At 43.9% G+C, this 22913-nt stretch overlaps 2 protein-coding genes across 2 annotated transcripts; one reads left to right on the forward strand and one right to left on the reverse strand.

Moving 5' to 3' along the window:
* Nucleotides 1–517: 517 nt before the first annotated feature.
* LOC127478107 (1,25-dihydroxyvitamin D(3) 24-hydroxylase, mitochondrial) lies at nucleotides 518–9633 on the reverse strand. The gene is made up of 12 exons (XM_051803336.1): nucleotides 9439–9633; nucleotides 9002–9192; nucleotides 8606–8699; nucleotides 7814–7910; nucleotides 6546–6637; nucleotides 5635–5746; nucleotides 4138–4283; nucleotides 3663–3829; nucleotides 3404–3482; nucleotides 2773–2967; nucleotides 2573–2684; nucleotides 518–1824 (listed from the first exon to the last, which is right to left on the reverse strand). Exons 1-11 carry the CDS (start codon nucleotides 9631–9633, stop codon nucleotides 2574–2576), a joined length of 1479 nt encoding a protein of 492 aa, XP_051659296.1. The 3' UTR covers nucleotides 518–1824; nucleotide 2573.
* A 10169-nt stretch (nucleotides 9634–19802) lies between these two features.
* PFDN4 (prefoldin subunit 4) lies at nucleotides 19803–22913 on the forward strand. The gene is made up of 4 exons (XM_051803351.1): nucleotides 19803–19884; nucleotides 20919–21026; nucleotides 22024–22167; nucleotides 22496–22913. The coding sequence occupies exons 1-4, from the start codon at nucleotides 19861–19863 to the stop codon at nucleotides 22625–22627; spliced, it is 408 nt and encodes a 135-aa protein (XP_051659311.1). The 5' UTR covers nucleotides 19803–19860; the 3' UTR covers nucleotides 22628–22913.

A 22913-nucleotide genomic window follows, 5' to 3' on the forward strand; every position in this document is an offset into this window, starting at 1 on the left:
ATCAGTGTCAGCAGCACAAACTCCAGTCACTCTAAGGGGCACATGGCAACATAGTTTTTGGAAAAGCACCATCCTCACAGTGCTGTAGGATTTTTCTTACACCACCAGTCTCACAACCTGAGGCTGCCTTCCCTTTGCAAAGACAGAGCAGGTTTTGACTGTCAGATTTGCCTTCATGTGACCACAGGCTGTCAGTCACGGTGCTGCTGGATGGCACTTCTTAATATATATATTTCTTTTGATTCTGCAGAGGTTCGAACTATTTTCATCCTTCCTTGAAACTTTTTATGGATTTTATCTTGTCATAATGGCAGAGAAGTGTAACAATCCCATCCCTGGAGACTGCAGGATTAAAGTAGAACTTGGTAGAATTTCCAGCTCAAGCCCATTGAGAAAGTCAAGCAGAAGGATGAAAGTACCACAGCAGCTTTTTTGCAAGAAGTTGCCATGGAAGGCAAGGTTTTTGTAAAGCTACAAAGACTTTATAATAAACTATGAAAGACTAATCATAGAAAAACAATAGAAACCTTTATTTTATTACAAAATTGACAGTTACCAAATTGACTAGAAATATTCAGATAATACACAAATTGCTTTATACATTTTAATAGGGCTACATTTCCATGTCTGAGTATAACAACAGAGGAAAACAAACAAAACACAGCAGACAGACCAACAAATACTAAGAACTTGGATCATTTCAGAAAGTAAAAAAATAAAAATAACCATTCATGGTTATGTATATACAAAGCTGGACTTCAAACTGCATAATTGGAAAAACTAGTGACCATAACAACTAACATAAAATATTACATGCAGGGCAGTGACAATTTTAACCTTTAGATACAGATGCTGCAGTCTCCACAAGAAAAAAACCTATTTGAAATATTTAGGATCCTCATTTCCTGGGAAATTGTTCTTTGAAAGATACATTTTATAGTACTCATCTAATGAAGTCACTATCCTGTTAGGATAATCAGCATTTAACAGTGGCAGAACCCATAGGATTCCAGTGGTTCCATTTTTGAATGAGGCCTTTTCATAAAATAAAAGGCCATAAAGGTTTGACAATAAAGGTGGGATAAAATGGTTTGTGCAGGAATCAGAGGCCCGAAACTCCCTGGCAAGAGCAGAGATTGTGCCAGGCACAGCACTGTGTACAAATGAAAGTACTGTGCAGGCATGAGGAATAGATCCTGTTATGTACATTTGTCCTTATATTCTTACATAACACCAGAGAGATATCCTTTTTTAATTATCCTGATTTTCAAGCCCTGTTTTCAGCTTAATTCCTGACTGCCATCTCACGTCTCAGCTTAATCCGTGGCGTTGATGATTGGTAAGGACTAAACCAGTTTCTTCTCCCTTAAACTGCCTTCCCAAGCCCTTCCACTCTGAGCTGACAGGGCCAGTGCAATCAGGACTGAACCCAAACTGGGAGGCAGCTCTTTCCAGGCTGCTCTGTGGAAGAGCCCGAGGCTGCAATAATTTCCATGTGCACTGACAAGAACTGTCCAGAGCACTGCACAGCTCGTTGTCCTGGGCAGGCCCTCAGCTGCACTAAATCACTGTATTTCCACAGGTATGTGAATACACATGATGTTTTTCTTTCCTTTTAACACTGGATGGACTAACTAACCACATTTTCCCAATAAAACAATCTGGGAGCTTTTCTTGGTGCTATTTCTGACTCTGCAGTTGTTCAAGGGATGGGTGTTGCAATTCTTCACTGGCTGGTGGAGCCTCCACAGCTTTGACTTCTCCAGTTGATGCCTGTTTTTTAAGAGGAGGCAGCAGCAGGGTTGTCATTTATTTTTCTGCAAGCTGTATTGAAGAGAAAAAAATCTATATTGTGATCAATTATTTCAAAGTAAACAGCACTGAGAAAACTTCAGTTAAAGGAGTTGATGCTCAGATTATACTGAGTGATTTTCTTCCTGTGGTGTTGGCCAGCACAAAAATATCTTCCATAGTACTTAAATGTCACTTGATTTCTAATTTGAGGATTTAATTCTAGGTCAAAGACTTGGTTTTTCAATTTAGATTGTTAGACAAATAAGCTATTTTATCAGCTCATTTGTGTAAGCTCATGTGAGCAGAGAAAATCTTACATTCGATTTTATTGAACAAAAATATATAATAAGTTGCAACATTGCATAACTATTTACAAATAGATTTTTTCTTTGTCCTTATGCCTAAAATCAAGTTTTGTTATCTAAACTCTGCAGAGTGCTGAGGTACTGTTCGTTCACTAAGGCTATTTAATCTGTAAATTGATGCTCAAAAATCAAAGCCTATTTTTCAGGAAATTTCTTGTAGAAATGCAGTGGAGGAGTTATATTATAACAAAATAATGGCTATTGTTTTCTCCAACAGTGTATACATTTTGATTTTGCCCTTTCTGATCTGCATTATTGTTAAAAGCAATGAAAATTAATGATGTTTCATCCATCTCACATCGAGAGGATGAAGATCAGACAAACACCTGTTGTCTTGCACTCCCAGTTCTATGGAAATTCTGGACAGTGCTCAAAGCCAGGTGTGCTGTGCTCCAAGAGCCCCGTTCACTCACCTCATCTCCTGAGGAATGCGATGGGCAGCTCCCTGCTGGGAATGAGGATTCCCGAGTGCAGAGTCTCCACCGGCCTCTGGTCAGTGGCCACCACTTGGTATTTGCGGACGAGCTGAAACACAAATGTTTCCATCAGTGTGCTTCGTTAGAAGTTGAGTGCCCACTGGGCACAAAATGACTTTTTTTTTTGGAGTGTTTACCCAGCAAAGGGCCAAGTGGAGCTGCAGCTCTGCCACGCGGCGCCCGATGCACATCCTCTTCCCCATCCCGAAGGGAACGTGGGAGAACGGACGGATCAGGCTCTTCTGGAACCAGCGCTCCGGTCTAAACTGAGTCCAGTCGCTGAAGTACTCCTCGTTGCAACCCAGGGCATGGCTGTTTATCATCAGAACAGTCTAGAAACAAAGAGAGTCTCCTTACAAATCAGCCCAGAGCTGCCAAGTGAATCGGCTCGTTGATGGAAAGAACCAATGCAACAGTAAAGGCGAGGCAGTTTCCTCAGAAGATGCCACGCAGTTCCCTGAGGGTTAATCTGAACACAGAAAAAGTCACGGTTTCCTCAGAAAAAATCAGGAGAAAACTGGAAAAAAAAATATTTGAAGCAGCACAGCAAAATGTTTTCTGACCGATATTTCTGCCTGAATCCATCAGCAGTGCAGGTAGGTTTGGGGGTGAGTTTATGGGAATCTTTGGTGTGAATTCCTCATTCCTTATACTGGGCCTCATCCTTTGGCAAAGTCAATTTAAAACTGAATTATGACCAGCTTCTGTGGTTTATAAGACAGTTAATAAATGGTAAAACACCCTAGTAAGTTAAATTCATTGCCTTACCCCTTTGGGCAGCACATAATTTCCCAGAACCATTTCCGTGTCGATGGTGCGAGTGGTAAATGGCACTGATGGGGTTAATCTACAGTGAAAAAAACACAATGGGTTACATTTCCAGCATTTTTTCCTCCTGTATCTCTCACAGTTCACCTTAAACAACCAGATGAACAAAATTATGTGTACTAGAAAATTCTTACCCCTCTGGTACCCACAAGCTGGCAAAAAAATTTGTGATCGTTTTGCTCTTATTTAGGAATTTTACCTCATGGACTCTTTCAGACACGCTTTCAGGTAAGGCATATTCTTCAAGTTCTCAGCACTTGGAGTCTCATTAGCAGCCAAAACATTCTTTATTTCCTGGAAAAGCTTCTGCTGGACACGTGGATTGCGTGAAATGTTATACAGAGCCCACAGTAAACTATTGGCTGTCTGAAAGAAACCAAAAAGAAATGTAAGACCTCCATTTGTGGGGACAGAAGGAAGAAGTTGCTAAAAGTTCAAAGCAATATTTATGGCTGGTCACTGATTTATGATATTTTGAAAGCTTAAGTGATTATGAGCCATCTCAGTTGTTCTCTAGGAATGATGAGCAGAACAAATCTATGATTTCAGGTAAATTTTCATTTGCACTTGGGCCAGCAAAGCAGGATTAGCTCCCTTCCAGGTGTCAGGATGGTTGGGTTATGGAGGCAGGCAGGCAGTGGGAGGATTTGAAGCTCTTGCAAAGCCAGGTTTACCGTCTCCACCCCAGCAATCTGGAGCTCTGCGATGGCAGCGTACAGCTCCTTCTTGGAAAGTTGTCCTCCAGAGTAGATGTCACACAGAAAATCCTCCTGAGGGTTTGCAGAGTGTTTTTCCAGTCGACAGTCAATGGAGTGTTTGGCTGAGGAGGGAGGAGAGGGAGGTAATTAATGGAAAATCAGTAAAAATACTGTAAAAATAAAAACAAAACCACGTCTGACATGCAGGACCTTGAAAGGAGGTGCCAAGCTGGGCTCATTTTGCAAGCAGTGAATAAATAGTGAGTATATTTATACTGAATAAAGTATGGTATTTTTACTCTTTAGCTAAAAAACCCAGTCCCAAAAATCACTTTTGAACAGAAGAAATTCCTGCAAACTCTTAGGAATTCTGCTTTCTTAAATTAGGAAAGGAAATCAGTGAGACATTGAGCAAAATATTTAGCAAACAGAAATACAAGTGTGTGAAATTTATTGCCTCAGGTTTTCAAAGGGGATCAAGGTGTTAAAAAAATCAAAGAGACTTAGTACTCAGACTCTCTGGGGGGAAATGTAAACCTTTGATTTACAAGGGGAAGGTACAAAGAGATGCCAAATTTCCACATGCTGCGGATTTTTTTTTTAAATACAGAGAAGTAGATTTTGCCCAACACCTTACAGTTCCTAGTAAGGAGTTATTCCTGTCAAGTGAAGGTGTTAAACTTTGTTTTTTCTGAACAAAACTGTCTTAAAGTGTCTTTCCTAAACCCCATAAATTAAGAAGCAATAAAATAAGTGCACATGGGGCTGGCTTGACCAAAAGTCTTGAAGTATCAAGTACTCAAATACAGCCATCCAAGTGCCAAAATCTTTCTCAATTTTTAGTGACACTTGTCACTAAAATAAAAATTTGTCATTAAAAATACAAACTTGACTTCATATCTGGAGTTAGAGTAATTTTTTAAACCTTGAAGGCCAACTCATCTTAAATAGTCAAAAAAAACATTGTCAAAAAGCCAAACTGTACCTTACAATTTAAATTGCTTCTAAGATTTACAACCATATTCCAGGTTGTTCAGAAAACCTGTAATTTCTTTATTTTTTTTTAGCCGACAGGTTTTGTTGTGTGTAAAATTCTTGTTTCTTGGGAAAACAACTCCCTTTGAGGTCCCTTTGAGGGAAGTCCCTTTTCTCACTCATATACTTGCCTTTAAAGAGATTATACACTTTCTGGCTATTTTATGACAGATTAAAGTGGAAGTAACTGCTGGCTCCCAATATCCTGGGGCTTCCCTGGGAATTGAGTATTGTCCCACAACCAGACCTGAGTGTTAGGCATAAAAAACCTACTCCCATGTTGGAATTAGTCTGTGTTTAGTGCAGCAAAGCTGTTCCAATCCATGCTGAAGTGATTAACAGCAGCATAGAACAATAGCAAGGATGAAGAGAGTTAATTCCACCAAGCAGGAAACAGAGATAAAGGAAAAGAAGAGAAATTATGTTTAAAACAATAACCTGTTTTAAATATGTCATCCCATGCTTTAGTATGAGCTTGCCAGACTTTTGTGTTCAGCCCCTTGTGAAGTTCCACAGGGGTCACCATCATCATCCCAAAAGTGGCCATCATCTGTGGTGGAGAAAGAGTTTGGGAAATCTGTCTTTAATCTATACTTATTTGCAATCTCTGAATGAAATGAGACTGTAAAGTAGGAGGCAGTTTTCAGGAAGGCAAGATTCTGGTAGATTTTCCATCCTAGAGAGAAATGATGGGTCTCAACCTACTTAGACCATATCCAGCTAAAAATTAGGGACAGCCAGGAGGAGAACATGAGGCTTCTCCAGTGGGCAGTGCATCTTCTCTGCTTTAGGCACCTGTTTAGAATGGGACAAGCTAATATTTGGCAGTGCCTCTCTCTCCCTTGACAACAGATGGAGCTAAAAAATTAGGCTGGGCTAGATGCCTATCTTCTGGATGACTAAAATTAGGCAGGTTTGTATCACCAGAGTCCAAGTTACAGCAAAATGCTCAGCAGGTTTGCCTGCAGGAATGAGTAACCTCCAAATCCAGCAGTTTTGCATAATCCCACACAACCCCAGCAGTCCCACCCAGCAAAGAGCAGCGTTGCACAACAGGTGTCTCAGAGGGAGAGCAGAGTTAACCAACCAACCTGCCAACTCCATTTCCAGGATTACCCTGATGTCCATACAGCAGTTTTCCCTGTCAGGTTTAGGCATCACATAAATGAGACAGTTCAGCTGTTCAGGATTAGCTTTGCACTGTGTCACTTTGGATGTGCAAAGCTGCCAATGCACAGGTAGCACAGAAGCTCGAGGTGCTGTTTTTCAGGTGACTCATTTAAACTGCTGCCTCTCATTAGCAGGAGGGGTAGAAAATCACTACAGCCCCAGGAAAGACTCTTCCATACCGTTTTTACTGCCTTGATGAAGTTCAAACTTTCTTCTTCCACATCCTGCTGCAGGAGGCCAAACCTCTTTCCATACAGCACCAGACAGATACCTGTTGTTAAGCAGTATTATAATTAAATGATGTAAGCAAAAGTGTGTGTGTTGGTCGTCATTTGTCGAGGAATGGCTTGGATTATCCTTATGGAAAATGTTCCATGATACACACCTGTGAGAGCAGCACTTTCTAAACACCTTCTGCCTCTTTCCCTCAGACTCAAGTAGAGTGTCCAGCTAAGGGGCCCTTACAGCAGCACCACTGATCCCCTCACCAGCAGCAGAGCCTTCTGCCATGCAGGGCTGGCATTACTTGGTAAATAAGATATTTGGCAATGCTACTGAAGAGAACTGAGTGGCAGGAAAACTGGGCCTGAAGAGGCCATCTCCTCCAGCATTTCCTAGGCCATCTCCTCCAGCATTTCCTAGCCCTTCCCACAGCCAGAAACCACTTGCAAACACTGACAGCATCCCGCACTCCACCAGTTTCCACCCCTTTCCACTTGCCTTTTCTTCTTTTTTTAAAGCTCTCACTTTCTATGTGTCCTTTTCCAAAATCAACCTTCACCACTGACAGGGGAAAAAAAAAACACTTTCAGGGCCTCAGTCCACAGGCTGCTGAGCTGAGCCAGCCAAGAGCAAATGGGTCTGGCAGAGCTTGTTCAGCAACACACCACAGCCAACATCCCTCTTTTTGGGAACCACTGAGGCTCTTTCTTCTGCCCTAGGTCATTCCTGACAGATTCCATATAAAGCTTTCTAAAGATGGAGGCTCCTGACTTGGTAACTTATTCCAGTGCTTCTGAATCCCAACATAAACATCTTAAATGGGATTTTCCAAGCTTTGTCTGCAATGAGCACTTCTTCACTGTTATTGGATCATTTCATTGATCTCATGCTGCTGGTAATTAACAAATATCAGATGGACAAAAAAAGGTCATGTGCTATCTGATCCTAGTCTAGATAAATGCACCATGATTCCCTCAGGTTTTGGATTTATAAGCCATTACAATGTTTGAATGTTTTTAGCAAGTCATACAGGTAACTAAACAGAGGAATCTGTGTAGCTGCTGATGAATTTTGCCTGTGATAGTTCCCTGGATGTTCTGCAACTCAGTTTCCAGGATATTGTAGCCAACAGTTTGGAAATAATCAGCCAATACATTCATCCCTGATCACACTGGAACTGAAATGCCATGGTAGGTGCACCATACTCAGACAAAAAATGACTTACTTTCAAAGGACCATTTGTTGAATTCTGAATATACATCTTCCATCTGTCCATTGTGGTTACATATTTCATCTATTCTTCGCATGAAATCCTCCAGGACCTGAACAGTGGAAAGAGAGAGAAAATAAGGGATAAAATGACATCAGCTAATAGAAATTCTGTGCAATTCAGCATTTCAAGTGTCTTTTAAATAGATAGTAATCTTGTCTAAGAGAGGAATCCTTTTGTTTCCTGTTCTTTGAACAAGATTCAACTTCCCCCTGTGTGAATGTATGTTTGGATTTTACAGACTTTTGTGCTATCATGGTTTGTACTTCCATAAGCTGAGCTTTTGTCCACAGGGATGAAACACTTCACTCTGGGGCAACACTGGAGTTTCACAACGAAGAGAATTAAGCTGTTTATCACAGATGCTCCTCAAACTAGGTGAGGAACACAGAGGTTAAGGAGGTAGGTGTTCACTGATGGGGGTGGAGACATAAGAATGAAGGAGTAAAGGCAAAAACTACTGAATGCAAGAGAAGTAGGTAAAAAATGCTTGCAGGAGTCTGTGTCATTGTGGAATGATCTTACTGTTCTGTGGAGACAGATAGTCTCAGCTACAGGTTTCTGTGTGGTCTCAATTTTGGTCAGACCCTGGCGATGAGTTTGTACTTGTTATTCCCTGAACAATCTGAGTATGAACTCATGGTTTTATCACTGTACAGAAAATCAGCAGCTATCCAGAGAAACCGGATCTGCTTTTATTCCCCAGGTTTGCAGAGGATAAAGGAAGGATTTCTCAAAGCCCAGTACCTCATTGATAGCCGTATCCAGCTTCACAACTTCCCTGGGCTTCATTAATTTCTTTTGAAAGGCACTTCTTACCCTCTGCCAGTCCTTTCCTTCCCTAGATTGAAATAAAGACAGCGAGGTTGGGAAGCGAGAGACTTAAAGAAGAAGGAAAGAAGAAGAAAACCCCAAACCCGCCGCGCGTGCACCACGACACCGCTGATGCTTCATCGCACCCACACCGCCTTGTGCTCCTTGGGGAGGGGGATGAGCCCCGGGAGCGCAGCCCGGGGAGCGGAGGGCGGGCTGGAGCATCCCCCGGGCACCTGGGACCCGCCCTATCCCGCACCGGCTCCCCCGCACGGCAGGGACCAACCAGCCCTGCCGGCACCTCCCCGGGATGCTGCGGGTGGCACTTACAGGATGAGCAGCCCGTAGCCCTCGTCGCGATAGTCGCGATAGGCTTTCCAGGGCTTGATCTCGAGGCGCTGGGGGCAGGCGCTCTCCCGGCGGTACAGGGCTTCCAGGAGGCAGGGCGCGGCGATGTGCACCGAGTCGAAAGCCCCCAGCTTCATGCGGAAAATCTTCCCGAACCTCCGGTGGTACTCGGCCTGGGCGCGCAGGGGAGACCCCCGCAGTGAGTGCTCCCCTCGCCGCAGCACCTTCATCCCCATCATCCCCATCATCCCCATCCCCGTCCCCATTCCTGTTCCCATTCCCGTCCCCATCCTTATCCCCGTCCCCATCCTCATCCCCGTTCCCACCCCCATCCCCGTCCCCATCCCTGACCCCGTTCCCATCCCCGACTCCGTTCCCATCCCTATCCCCATCCCATCCCCAGGGCTCTGCCGCCTCACCAGCGTCTCGTGCTGCCTCTTGAGCCCCCCTTTCCAGAGCACGTCGGGCAGGCTGCCCATGAGGGGCCAGCTGGGGGGCCCGGGCAGGGTCTCCGCGGGCCGCAGGGCGCTCAGGGAGGACGCGGGGGCTGCGCGGCCGCAGGTGCGGGCGGGGAGGCGGCGGCGGAGGAGGAGGGTGATGCCGCGGCCGCCCATGGTGACAGCGCGGTGCCAGCGCCGCCCGCTATAGGGACATTTATAGCAGCCGGAGGTGCTGGACTTTCATCGGGGCCAATGGCAGCCCTGGGTGGGGTGGGGTGGGGCGGCTGCCCCGGCCCGGCCCGCGGAGCCCGCGGGGCAGGCGGGTCATCAAAGGGTTCAGGCGAGGCAGGAGGGCACCGAGCCAGCGCCCGCCGCGCCTCCGCCCGCTCCCGACCCGCCGGGCTGCGGGGATGCGCGATCCCAGTCCCCGCGGAACTCCCGGGGGATGCGCGGCCCCAATCCTCCGAACTCCCGAGGGATGCGCGGCTCCTGACCCACCGGCCCGCGGGGGATGCGCGGTCCCAGTCCCTGCTGAATTCCCGGGGATGCACTTCTGTGGTCCCCCGAGCTCCCGGGGGATGCGCGGTTCCCCCAAAGTGTATTTTAGGTCAAAGACCACGAAATATTTGGAGACCTAAAGTAAATAACTTACGATACGTGTTCTTCTACTACGCTTCTCTTTTGCTACTGATAAAAGCGAGGTTTGATTTTGAGCTGCCGGGGGATGCGCGGCTCCAGCCCCGCGGTCCCTGCAGGCAGCGACACCGCTCCCTGCCCGAGCTGCCCGGCGTCCTTGCGAACGGTCTCGGAAAGCTGCTGCTCCTCCTCGCCTCTTTATTTATTTATTTATTTATTTATTTATTTACTTATTTATTTGTGTTTAATTCGGCTTCCCACGGCCAGATCTCACCCGCATGAGCGCGGGGGGGGGGGCTGTGATGTTCATCCTGCAGTGCACAGGTGCCAAAACAGTTCTGTCTTCCCTCAGTATTTGCACGTTAATGGGACGGAATAAAAAGTGTCTGGGAGCTGAGGAATACCGAGTTGTGGTGTGGCTCTTACCCTCCTGGGCTGACTAACCATGGGTTTATGAAAAGGGCACGTGATTTATGGAAAGTGCATCATCAGAGAAGGCAAAATTCCCTTCACTGTGGGGGTTGCTAGACATGAAATTCTGACAAAAATAGTTTATTGCCATAGCCTTTTAATCAGAAACTGTACAATAATGCTCAGAGACAAAGCATTTCAGGCTAAGCAAAGGCAGGAGAGGTGCAAGCACAGGTAAAGCTGCCCAGGTCACCTGGGAACTCATCTGTGTCCTCTCTGTGCAAGAGAATTCAGACAGGCTGTGGAACTTGCTGCAAGACAAAAAGCTACCCGTAAACCAGAGGATTTCCAGGAAAGACAGGTTTGCTACAATGAGGATTTGATTTTCCCCCACCCCACACTACTTTTTTTGTTCTTTCCCAAGGTGAATTTTGTGAGTCAGCTCTTAATTCCCTTTATTCAAGTGCGTGACAGTAAGATACAGAGTGTGCAGATACTTGGGTGTCTTGGACAAGGCACAGGCAGAGGATCATCAGAAGGTGGGTTTGAAACAGAACCTGAGACCCATAAAGGCACAGGTCTCAAAGTCCAATTAATAACAATAAGACCCCCAAGGTAGCAGTGATCAATGCAGAGAAAATGTACAAAAGCATCACATCTCACTGCAGACTTTTCCTGGGAGTTTTGTAGATCCTTCCCAATCTTGCCCTTCTATTTCAGTGATTTTCTTCCGTGAGAAACTACGTGGGCCACAAGATCAGAGCACTTTCCAGGCAGGCTTTAAAATTAAAGCTGGTTCAAAGGTTTGTAGCTTTTTTTCTTAGGGAAACACCCCAGGTTGATGTTTTTGTGATTTGTTTTCTTTCAACCAGTCCTACTGAAACACATCCTGTTGTCTTCAGAGACTGAGTACAGTTCAGGCTCCATTCAGTGATAAGTTCTGAGAAACAAGAAGGGACAATTTGTGCTCTCTGTCTATATAAGGAGTCAAAATGAACTCATTTGAAGGGTCACAGATTAGTGCCTGTGAAACAATCTCTTCAGAAGAGTCTGGAATAGGCAAGTCAAGACTAAACTGGGCACAGGTCAATTTTTCCATGTTCTTCACAGCTATGGAGAGGAAACCACCCTGTTAATACGAAATCTTCTCTATTAAGCTTTTATTAAATTACAGAATGGAAAAGGTTTTATTTAACTCCTGTGGTCGTGATGTAACTCCCTGGCAGGGAAGCTGGTGTGTTTGTAGCTCTGCTGGGCCTGGAGCTGGGAGAGCTAATGATTGCCTCAAATTCTGCTAAAGTGCAGTTCCAAGGGCATTTTGAGCCTTCAATTCTTCCTCCCCCTTCTCAAAAGGATCTCAAAAACAAGGCTTTAATTTTGATTTGTACCTTTAGGACATATCAAGAGTTGTTTTAAGAGTAAAGCAAGAGTTTGCAGCACTCTCGAGCTGAATTTTTGGGGGCATATCTTCACTTAACAGTGAATATGGCTCCATTGTCCCTCAGATGTCTATCCACAAGAATTCCCAATATTTCCTGATATAACACCTAATGGCAACTGTGAGTGAAAACCCCTTTCACTTCTACACTTTGATGAGAAGTATTTTTAGGTCAAAGACCAGGAAATATTTGAAGATCAAAAGTAAATAACCTATAATACATATTCTTCTACACTTCTCTTTTGCTACAGATAAAAATGTGTTTTGATTTCTGCACTCTCAGATGTCAGGAGAGAATATTCCTTCAAAAACCATCTGCCAGCGTGATGCTTCAGGAGAAGATGTGTTGGGCACTGTTGTGCAGGCACAGAAAGGCACCACTAAACTCTTTAATCAGTACCTAAAATCCAAGTTTTAGAGCTGCTTCGTAAGCAGAAGCAATTGCTGGTCTTACTTTTTGGGGGGGAAACAGTAACAGAGTCTTTGAATAAAGCTTGGAAATCCCATCAAGGTAAGATCTCCTCACCAGGGTTTAAGAGACTGAGATGTGCTTGGGAAGCTCATTGAAACACAACATCTGAGCTTCCAGTGAGCAGATCAAAAGTGCAGCTTTTCCTGTAGTACACTACAAATACACTAAATAGCACCTAAATAACTCCTCGGTGGGAAAGAGCTTTAGAGTGGTGGTGGATTTTCATTCTTAATACCTGTCATTCCAGGACGTTTGCTTTGTGACATATTACACCATTCCTGTCTCCTGACCTCTACTCTTTCTCCTTGTTGGAAAAAAACCTTTTTGCTGATTTGGCCCTAAAATGTTTGTGAAGTCTCTTGTGTTTTCTAAAATACTACAAATGTAGAATTGCCCCCAGGAGAATGAGTAGACAATACAGGGAGAGTCTCTGTCATGCACAAGGTATTTCACAGTGCTGGGAAGACAAATTGAAAGCAACTTGCAAACTCTACTTGTTATTGAAAGGGGTTTTTTTTCGTGTTTGTTTATACACTTTTAATTCTGTGTTTCTTTCCAGCTGAGAATCGTAAGTTTTGTATATATTGATGAATTTAGCCTCAGCTTAGGAAATGGGAAAGTACAGTAATTCCCATTTCTACAGAAGAGAAACTGAAATGTGTTTGAAAATTGAGATCTCCAAGTTACTCACATTCACTGTGAAATGAAAGCAAAAGAAATCTTTATTATATTTTTACTTAAATGATACTTTTTAACACTAAACCTTCTGATATCACTGCATGCTGGATGATTACACTTCTTCAAGGTGACAGTAGCAGTGTGGAAATAAAGGTCTGCTGAGCAAACCAAGACCAAGGTAATCCTTAGAGAGGGAATCTTAAAAAAACAGAGGTAGATGAACAGCTCAAACTCCAGCAGCCAAGGAATCTTCCAGCTGGCCATGACCTGTTTGGAGATATCTACCTCTGCAGTAAACATTGCAACATCCAACTACTGAGGGAGCCTCTAAAGAAGTGCCTGCTGCAAGAAAATGAAGAGACTTTTGACTTAAATCAAGCACAGTTAATGTTTGCTTAAAAAAGAAAAAAAGTTAAACCATATTTTCTGTGAATAAATATTTATCATCTGCTTTACATGAACAAGCAATGCCCCCCAACACACTTCATTCCCTGGAGAGGCTGAGCTGACAAAGGGATAACTCAGGGAGAAAGTGGACAAGGAAATTGGGGTCCAGGACAAGATGCTCTGACAGCCAGCTTGGAAATACTCAGGACTTGTCAGGCTCTTCCATTTGATTGTGAAAATTAGAGTCACTCTCTGGGCATTACCAGTCTCCTGTGTCTTTTAGCAATATTGTCCTGCTCGAGCAGGGCAGTGAGTTGTGGTGGTGAGGGATTTGTGCATTAGGGTGCCGTGAGAACAAATTACTGTCCCAGGCTGAATATTTCTCTTTGGACAGAACTGACAGAAGTTTGGAACCTTTCATCACCTTCCCCAAGGTACATTTAGTTTAAAAAACAGTAGTGTTTAGGAATCTGTCAGAACATTTCATCTTTCAACTCCTATGGTTCGTGTTCAGGAGGCAGGAATTTCACTCGAGGATGTGCCACCTGTGTAATACTGGAAGTTTTGGGTTCTCTTTACTGGTGTTCAACACTTCCAGGGGGAAATTGAGGGAATTTGGAGTGAGCTGCCAAAATCTGCTCCATCCCTGGAAGTGTCCAAGGCCAGGTTGAACAGGGCTTGGAGCAACCTGGAAGGTGTCCCTGCCTGTGGAAGGGGATGGAACGAGATGACCTTTGGAGTCCCTTTCAACCCAAACCATTCTGTGATTCCATGAGTATAGGAATTCTTGGTGATTTTTCCCCACTGGGAAATTAAATCTTGATTTTAGCTCTGCTTACAGAAACACTGTGTTATGATACTAAAAAATTATGAATATTTTCAGTTTGAGGGGAATTGATAAGAGTACAATGGAAGTCAGTAACCAAAATCTGTTTGTCAAAATCAAGGAAAGCTTTCAACTGCAGGAACATCAAACATCCCTTTAATTCAAACAACACTTGAAATTTATAATAAAGTTCTGTGCTTAAAATCTGAAGCTTTTAGTCCTTGTGGGACTGTCTAATTGCCTGTAAAAACAAGCTGTTGTCTGAGTCCTGAAAGAATTTGTTTAGCTGGTTATACAAGCCCTTGAATCAGACTCAAACTCATGCAATTTACTGGATTTGTTGATTAAGTCCGTAATGTTTGCATGGATCATTTTGCTTTCGATCTGATGGATGTTTCTGCTGAGGTAAAACTGATCTCATACTGAGCATTTGGAAAGCAAACAGATTCTTGTTTCTTGCTCACCTCCATGTCAGTGAAATGTTACCAGCCACTTTGTCAAAGAAAACACAACCGTGTTGTTCTTGTACATTTTGCTTACATTTATCTCACAAAAATAAATAATTCTTGTTCTTCTGCTGACATGTTACAAAGTTTCATAAAGGATAATTGGGTGAATATAGTCTTTCATGTTATTTTGTGTTATATTCCTAGAATTAGCTTCACAGGTATTAATCTCTGGTCTCTAAATTGCCCTGAAATACCAAGGTAATAGGTGATGCTCTCATGAATTTAGCACCTGGAACTCTTGCCAATAACCGAGAAAGATGGTTGAGGAGGTGGATTTAGTGACTAAGCAAGCAGCACCTGTCCCCTGAGTTAGAACAGAACCCAGAGCCCCAACTGCTGGTAGCACTTTCTGTGCCATTTGTAGGTAATTCCTTCTGAGTGACACCATCCCAGCTGAGTCCTTTGCAAGCGTTCAGAGGGGAGGAGACCTAGTTATTAGCATTATCAGCATCTTGCCCAAGATTACTATTTGGTGTTAACACTTGGTCTCTAAATTTCCCAGAAATGGCAAATAAATAGGAAGTTTTTTAATGTTTTTTTTACTATTATGGAGCACTGCTGTTTCATCCCAGGGCAGGGGGAGGGTGAAACCCTTGTCTGATGAAAGGTCTAACAGATATGTACAAGATACTATTAATCCAGAATTCTGTAAAACCCCAAAGAGATGAGTTTGACCTTTAACTGGTGAATTGCTGTGAGCTGAGGGCATTTTGCTTCTATTGTCTTCATTAGAGCCCTAAGAAAATATGAAAACTCTCTCTGCCTTTGCCATTAGTCAGTCAAAAGGCACTTGGGCTGTGCTTGGCTGAACTCAATACCCTCTGGGCCACATCCTGGTTCCTCCTATTCGTTGCTTTTGGAGGGATTAGAGCAGACTGCAGCAGTGGGTCATCAGATAAAGCCTTAGTCTGAAATCCAGCTGGTTATTATTTCAGCTCCAGTGCCTGGGCACAGACCTCTCTGGAGAAGAGTTTCAGCTCAGATTCACTGAATGCAACATTGCCCTTGGGAAAACATTTTATGTATTTATTGCTTTATTTGGTAAAGCAGCAAATGAGCACATCTGATGTATCTCTGAGGAAAACTCTTCTCCCAAAATCTGTTGTGGTTCTGACAACACTTTCCCAATCCAGAGGGGAAAAAAAGGAGGAAAAAAAAAAAAAGAGAAAAAAAGGCTTGTGCACATTAAAAATGATGAATAACACTACAGACAGGACATATTACTGACAGATTCCTGAGAGTTTAGAAACATCTTTGGATTCAGTGGCAAATGAATTTGTTGTGCTTTAAGGTGAGGGAATCCAGTGGGGTGATGGTTGTGGAGGGAACAGGACTCTACTCCTCCTTAGGTGTCTTTTTTAATAAATACCTAGTGACCTGAGAAATTGGCACTGACAGTGCTTCTCTTAAAAAAGAATTTATTTCTACCTCTATGGGTGTAACTGAAGACCTAATTCCAGATGGTTTGTGAGCAGTTTTCATTGAACATGAAGAACCAAACTAAAAAAAAAAGGGCAAGACTGCTGTTGCAGCTGAAAGCCCTGTAGAGAGAATTCCAGTACAGGTCACAAAAAAGTTTTTGGAAAACTGAGAGATGTTCCATCACTAGAAACATTTATGGAACAAGATGGACTGTAGAGTAAGAGAGATATAGGGCTAATATTTTAGACTCTGGAATATTCCCAGCAGTGGTGGGGAAGGGCAGGGTTGCAGAGAGAGCTCTTACCTTTTATTTTAAATAAATCCAACATGAAGCAACAACAACTGTTCTGCTGGGATAGAATTATGGGATTATAAAGCACTGTGTTTACAGAATATGCTGTTCACGAAGGTGGAGTAAAGGTCTTTTAATGTGCTTAACCATGAAGGGATTTCCCAGCAAAAGGGAATCTCCAGCTTCCATCTCAGGCACAAACAGAAACTCCCCTTGGCTCCACAGGTCCAGCTGACTCTGCAGAACCATCTGCCAAGCACTCTGGGCAGGGCAAGGACAAGTTTCCCTCACAGAGGGTGAAGTTTTTTGGGATTCTTTGCAGAAGGAACCTAATACAATTCAATAACTAATGCTGGATATACATGAACATAGGGGAGGGCTTGAAGGGTGAAAGGGTGATGTTTCTTTTGACAAACAGGAGGGATCTTCTTTCTTTGAAAGAATGAGGTTACAAATATAAGAAAATCTGCCTTCCTTCCCTCAGATCACAAAACAATGAAAAACTTTCAGATCAGGGGGAACTTGACCTATAAACACTTGGGAGTTGTATCATTAAGAACTGACATGCCCTTTTGGAAAAGAAGAACACCCTCAGAAGGGGATTTTGTTCCTTGAACCTCTGTTCCCCCTGGTATATTGGTGCAAGAAGGGCAGACAGACATTGTGACACAAGGACCTTCATTCCACAGTGAGTCAGGTTCTCTAATATTTGGAATGTCAGGCTATTGCCACCCCTGTGCCTACATGATGTGGAAGCTGCACTCCTTTCGTGTACTGGCACAATTAAAATGCTACAATTTTGTGTGTGATCCACACAAAGTGATCCACTTCATAAAGACCAAACCTGGATAAACCCAACCACTTCATCTCCACTAAACTTTCTCCATTTCTAATGCACCTGGTGTTAACAAGCACCACTGACATGTGGGTGTTCCAAGGTGCTCAAAGATGAGAAGGCTCAGGGAAAGGGGGGAAAGGTTTGGTCATTCAGAAGGACTCAGGCAGAAAGGAGCACGAGGAGACTCTTTCCCACTGAGCTGGATTGCAAAAGGCTGAAGTGAGGAATGTGAAAGTGTGGCAAAGAACCACAAAGGAGACGTGAGAGGAGGGGTGTGGAGGGTACAGACAGCGTGGAAGGGATCCCACCAGAGCACGAGGTGAAGGCAACCACACCAGCAACAACAACAAGGACCAGCACAAGAAAGAGCAAGTCCTTTTATGCAACTGAAAGAGAAATGAGGTCACCGAGTTCAGTGGGTTTATGTTACTCCACCGCTGGATGTTTGCACTCGTGCACTGTTTTCACTTTTATTTACATAAGAAAGGGCTCCAGTGAGTTACTCTTGGCAACGTGCTCCCCCCACAAATCCTGCCTGAGCATGTGGGAGAAAAAGATTTATTTTCAAAGCCTTCGAGTCATCGAATTCTTACGAAATCCACTCCTTTTCTCTTGAAGAAAATTGCGTTGGCTCAGACCTGACATGTATAATTCAGTTAATCTACCCGAGGAAATAACCGTGGTTTATCCTTTCCTAGGAGGATCTTTGAGAAGGGAGAAGACAGATGATTTGGGGAAGAGTAGGAGAATGACCGAAGAGATGAGAGTTTATTCTCTGAGAAAATAGGCTCAGAAATAGGCTTATGTTTTATATAAATTAATAATAACATAATTCTCTAAGGAGAATTTTCGTGATTAATTTTTTTCCCCTCACTGGGGAAACAAGGCAAATGGTGCATCAAAATAAAATGCAACAATCAGCCTGAGGGACAACAAAAATCAAAATATTTTTTCCTATTTTGTTTTTTCTCCTTGTTTGTAACAGGAGTTTTGAAATGAGCAGTCATTCTGAACTGAAAAAAAACCCCAAAACCCCAAAGGTTTTTCATTCAATAAATATCATAGAATATAATATTAGAGAGCATTTTCCTATATTATAGAGTATTTTTTTACTTCTGAAATTTTTAAGGTAAAACCTGCTGCAATCTTTCCCACAAGTAGGTGTGACTTTCTTAAATTTATTCAGCCAAAAGCAGTTACTGAAGGAGCTCCCAAAGCAGCTCTACTGTGAAATGAAGCTGAACACCACTGGTGTGAGATCCATCTCCATAAGGAATAAAGCAGGAATCCAAACTCTCCATTCTCACAGTAATAATAAAAAACTTTTAAAATATACACCCATTCCTCTGTTGGGTGTTGTCTTTTATTGCTCTCCACAGATCCCCTTTGGAATGGGCTTTTATGAGGTTTTATGGAGCAAGGATTCCCCTGCAGGGGCAGGACTGGGTTCTCCCTCAGCAGCAAGGGGTTCTATCAGGAGCAAACACACTCTATTCCTGCATTTTCCATTGCAATGGTCACTGGATAACATCCTGAGGTATTTATGGTTCAGGTGTTAGGAAAGGGGGGGGAGATGTGATTTTGGGTGTCATCAGACAGCAGGGAAGTGCATCAGCCCCCGGATCAGGAACGGGAACCAGACCATTGCATGAAATCAGGGCATTGGGGTTTTAAATCACAGTTGGAGAAAGAAAGGTGATAAACTGTGTGTTCAGGGAGTGGTTTGGTCTTGGGGCTCCAGACTGCTGGAGGACATTCTCAGCAGCTCTGGGGTCAGCACCCAAACTGCCTGGGACCAAACCCTCTGACCAGTCAGGTCCTGGCTCACAGTAAGATCCAAACTCTCTGCAGACAGTGCTCAGGGAGCTCGAGGTTCCACCCCAGCTTTCCAAACTCTCTTCCAAAGCCATACATTTTTAAATTACACCATCCAGGGCCCTGGACTGTCCATACCCAGGTACTTTCTTTGGGTCTTAGTCTAAGAGCTTTCGACTGCAGTTCACGGGAGGGTATCCCATCCCATCCCACCCCATCCCACCCTATACCACTCTACCACACCCCATCCCATCCCATCCCACCCTATTCCATCCCATCCCATCCCATCCCATCCCATCCCATCCCATCCCATCCCATCCCATCCCACCCTATTCCATCCCATCCCACCCTATTCCATCCCATCCCGTCCCGTCCCGTCCCGTCCCATCCCATTCCCGTCTCATGGCGCCCCCTGGCGGCCGCAACTCTCCCTTTCCCCCCGCAGAGGCCCCTCCCCTGCGCCCGGGCCGTACCAAGCGCCGCGGGGATGGGCTCACATTCATTCCATGCCCCCTCGCTCCTCTGGCCATTCTGCCGTGATGAGAGCTGCGACAAGTAGGAGAAGACGCGACCCTCTCAGAGTATCCGCTGTCAGTCGTTTTTCCTTGCTTTTCTTCTTTTTCCCAAATCCGCAGCTCCCCCTCTGCGCGGAGGGTGAGTGGTTCAGCCCGACCAACATGGCGGCCACCATGAAGAAGGCGGTGAGTGCGGGGCAGGGCCCGGCGGGGTTTGCTTCTTTCCCGCTGGGATTTGTTCCCTTCCCGGAGGAATTCAGTTCTTCCCCGACCGCCCCCTCCGCCCAGGGGTTTCCCGAGGCCTTCCGCTGCCTGTCTCTGCCCCCGCAGCCCCGGGCTCGGGTGGTCCCTGCCCTGGCCCCGCGGGTTTGAAGGCGTTCCGGGGGCTGTGCTGGTGCGGCTCGTTGTGAACAAGGGGAAGGTCAGGGTGTATAGTGGGAAAAAATTATTCAGTGAAATGATGGTTAATCACGGAATGGTTTGGGTTGGAAGGGACGTTAAACTCATCCAGTCCCACCCCCTGCCATGGGCAGGGACACCTTCCACTAGCCCAGGTTGCTCCAAGCCCCGTCCAACCTGGCCTGGGACATTTCCAGGGATGGGGCAGCCACAGCTTCTCTGGGCAACTTGTGCCAGGGCTCACCACCCTCACAGGGAACAATTTCTTCCTAAAATCTAGTGTAATCCTACTCTGTCAGTTTGAAGCCATTTGCCCTGTCATTCCAGACCCTTGTAAATGGTCTCCGGAGAGCACTGGAACGGGCTCCCCAGGAAAGTGGTGGAGTCACCATCCCTGGAAGTGTTTAAAAAATGAACTGTCAGGGAAAGTCTGCGTGGTCACAGGTCAGGGAGTTAAAATCCTCTGTGGCACATCACAGATAACCACATAAAATGTGTTGCTGACAGATCCCATGGATGTGTTACACTGTTCCTGCAGGGATTTTGGAGCTGAGTGTCCTGTTCAGCTGCCAGCCCTGTCCAGGAAACAACCTTTGGCTTTAGGATGCCATGGATGGATGGATGGTGTTTTAATTGGGTGTTACCCAGCTAAATGTGGGTATTTTTGATGTCCTTCAGGAGGCATTTTAAGGAATCAGGTGTATAAGCACAACGTAGTGGCTGCAAGATTATTTTTCAGAAGCTTTGTAGGAGTAATCTGGTAGTGAGACCCAAGTTAATGTAAGAAATGAAGTGTTCATTTTGCCCTCTCCTCCTTGCAGGCTGCAGAAGATGTTAATGTCACCTTTGAAGATCAGCAGAAAATTAACAAGTTTGCAAGAAATACCAGCAGGATCACAGAGCTGAAAGAAGAAATAGAAGTGAAAAAGGTATCTTTGCTTCAGATATCACCTGTTCTTCATTGCCCTGAATCAGTTTTCAGCTGTAACAGAAAATAGGGGCTGTGGATTGCTGTGAGTTGAAGTAATGCTTTGATTCTAATATGGGGTTTCTGATACTTTGAAAGTAGAGAATGGTGAAGTGGAAAAGAATTAATGAGAAATAAAGATCTCTAGAACCATTCTGCATGCAGTTCTTGCAAGTCTTGAGCTGTCATATTTGAAGCATTATCTCTATAGTGGCTGTTTGTAGGGCTCTTAGTATTTCCTGCCTGAGATTATTCATATTTATTTTGTCTTGAGCCAAAAAAGCAGTTGTTGGTTACATTCTTTTGATGTGTTGGCAGACTGTCTTTAAGAGCACAGAGGTTTTATTTTGCTGGGCTGGAGAGGATACATCATTCTCATTATTAAGTCACTTTCCTTCAACAGAGAATTTCCAAAGAAGCTTTACCAAGTATTTACAAACTTCTACTACTGGCACAAAATGTTTTCTGTAATTATTTTGCCTGATATGTTCTTATAAAAATGTTCCTTTTTATTTTGATGTTCCATTGATGGCTTAAGTTGCTGGGACTCTGAGCAATCTTACTTTTGCAATTAAGTAATTAACATTTGCCATTTTAGGTGCTTTTCTTTTTGTTCTTTAGCTAAATTAAAAGAATCTTGTGTAAAAGCATATCAGGTATTAGTGAAATTTAAATTTGCTGCACTTCCCTTGCCTAGACAGAATTATGGTATTAATGACAGATAATGAGTATTGACTAGGAATTTCTACTGGATTGAATTTAATACTGATGCTAAATTACAGCTCTGGAGCTGTTCCATTAGATATTCTGGTGGTAGGTGGGATTTATGCCCCAAATCCAGACTCACTGAGTTCCTTGTCCAACTGGTGGCATGACATAAGTGTTCCTTATCCAACTGTGTGCATTGAAACACTTGACCTGGTACAAAGGGAGCATCTCTCTTATATCTTGATAATTAGAAACAACTTCAGAACTTGGAAGATGCTTGTGATGACATCATGATGCTGGATGATGCAGATTCCCTTCTGATACCCTACCAGATCGGGGATGTCTTCATCAGTCATTCCCAGGAGGAGACACAGGAGATGCTGGAGGAGGCAAAGGTGTGTGGGCAAACGGGAGCTCCTTGGCTGTCCTGTCTGTGTGCTGAGCACTGCAGTGGCGTGGTCTGTCTGTCCTGTGAACCTTTGACTTCCTAAACTTTGCTTTGGGATTTGAGGAGGGGGAGTGGATTTAGGATTTGAGTTGTGTGTGCACGGTAAGTCCCAGCTGGGCTGTCAGATACAAAGTCACCCCAGCCTTTGGCCCAGCAGGAAATCCTGCAGCCTGACTGGGCACTCAGTTGGCACAGGGACACCTCTTGGTTGGTTATATGTTGTGACAAACATGACTCTCTTTTATATAATTGGTTGGGGTTTTTTTCTCTTTCAGAGAAGTTTACAAGAAGAAATCGAAGCGTTGGAGTCCCGAGTGGAGTCAATTCAGAGGGTCTTATCTGACCTCAAAGTTCAGCTCTATGCAAAGTTTGGAAACAACATAAATCTTGAGGCTGAGGACAGTTAAAGCTTTTCTAAATACAACATACATTTTTTTCCTTAGTTTATTAAATGTTTTGATAACATTGTTTTCAATTACATTGGAAAAAAAAATCCACCACTTTCTTTTTGTTTTTTCTTTTTTTTTTTGTACTTTCCTGTTTTGGGTTCCATATATTTAATGAGAACTTTCTTATTTTGGTTACTGCAGTTATTTATTTGTTCAGGAAAGCCTTTGCTTTATCCTGTTGGTAAAGCATCAAGATTGGAATATTTGCATTGTTTATTAAAGTAATAAAGTCAGGCATGTGTTG

The sequence above is a fragment of the Manacus candei genome, unplaced genomic scaffold (genome assembly GCF_025592945.1).
Source record: "Manacus candei isolate 608988 ecotype Guabito, Panama unplaced genomic scaffold, ASM2559294v1 h1tg000057l, whole genome shotgun sequence".
Taxonomy (NCBI): domain Eukaryota; kingdom Metazoa; phylum Chordata; class Aves; order Passeriformes; family Pipridae; genus Manacus; species Manacus candei.

Bases quoted from the DNA above. Each gene is read 5' to 3' on its own strand.
- LOC127478107 (XM_051803336.1), bottom strand. From the start codon at position 9,633: ATGGGCGGCCGCGGCATCACCCTCCTCCTCCGCCGCCGCCTCCCCGCC. The intron at 8,700-9,001 runs GTAAGTGCCACC...ATTTCAATCTAG, and splicing joins GGCTACGGGCTGCTCATCCT to GGAAGGAAAGGACTGGCAGA. The intron at 2,685-2,772 runs GTAAACACTCCA...TTTGTGTTTCAG, and splicing joins TCCACTTGGCCCTTTGCTGG to CTCGTCCGCAAATACCAAGT.
- PFDN4 (XM_051803351.1), top strand. From the start codon at position 19,861: ATGGCGGCCACCATGAAGAAGGCG. The intron at 19,885-20,918 runs GTGAGTGCGGGG...TCCTCCTTGCAG, and splicing joins CGGCCACCATGAAGAAGGCG to GCTGCAGAAGATGTTAATGT. The intron at 21,027-22,023 runs GTATCTTTGCTT...CTTGATAATTAG, and splicing joins AAGAAATAGAAGTGAAAAAG to AAACAACTTCAGAACTTGGA.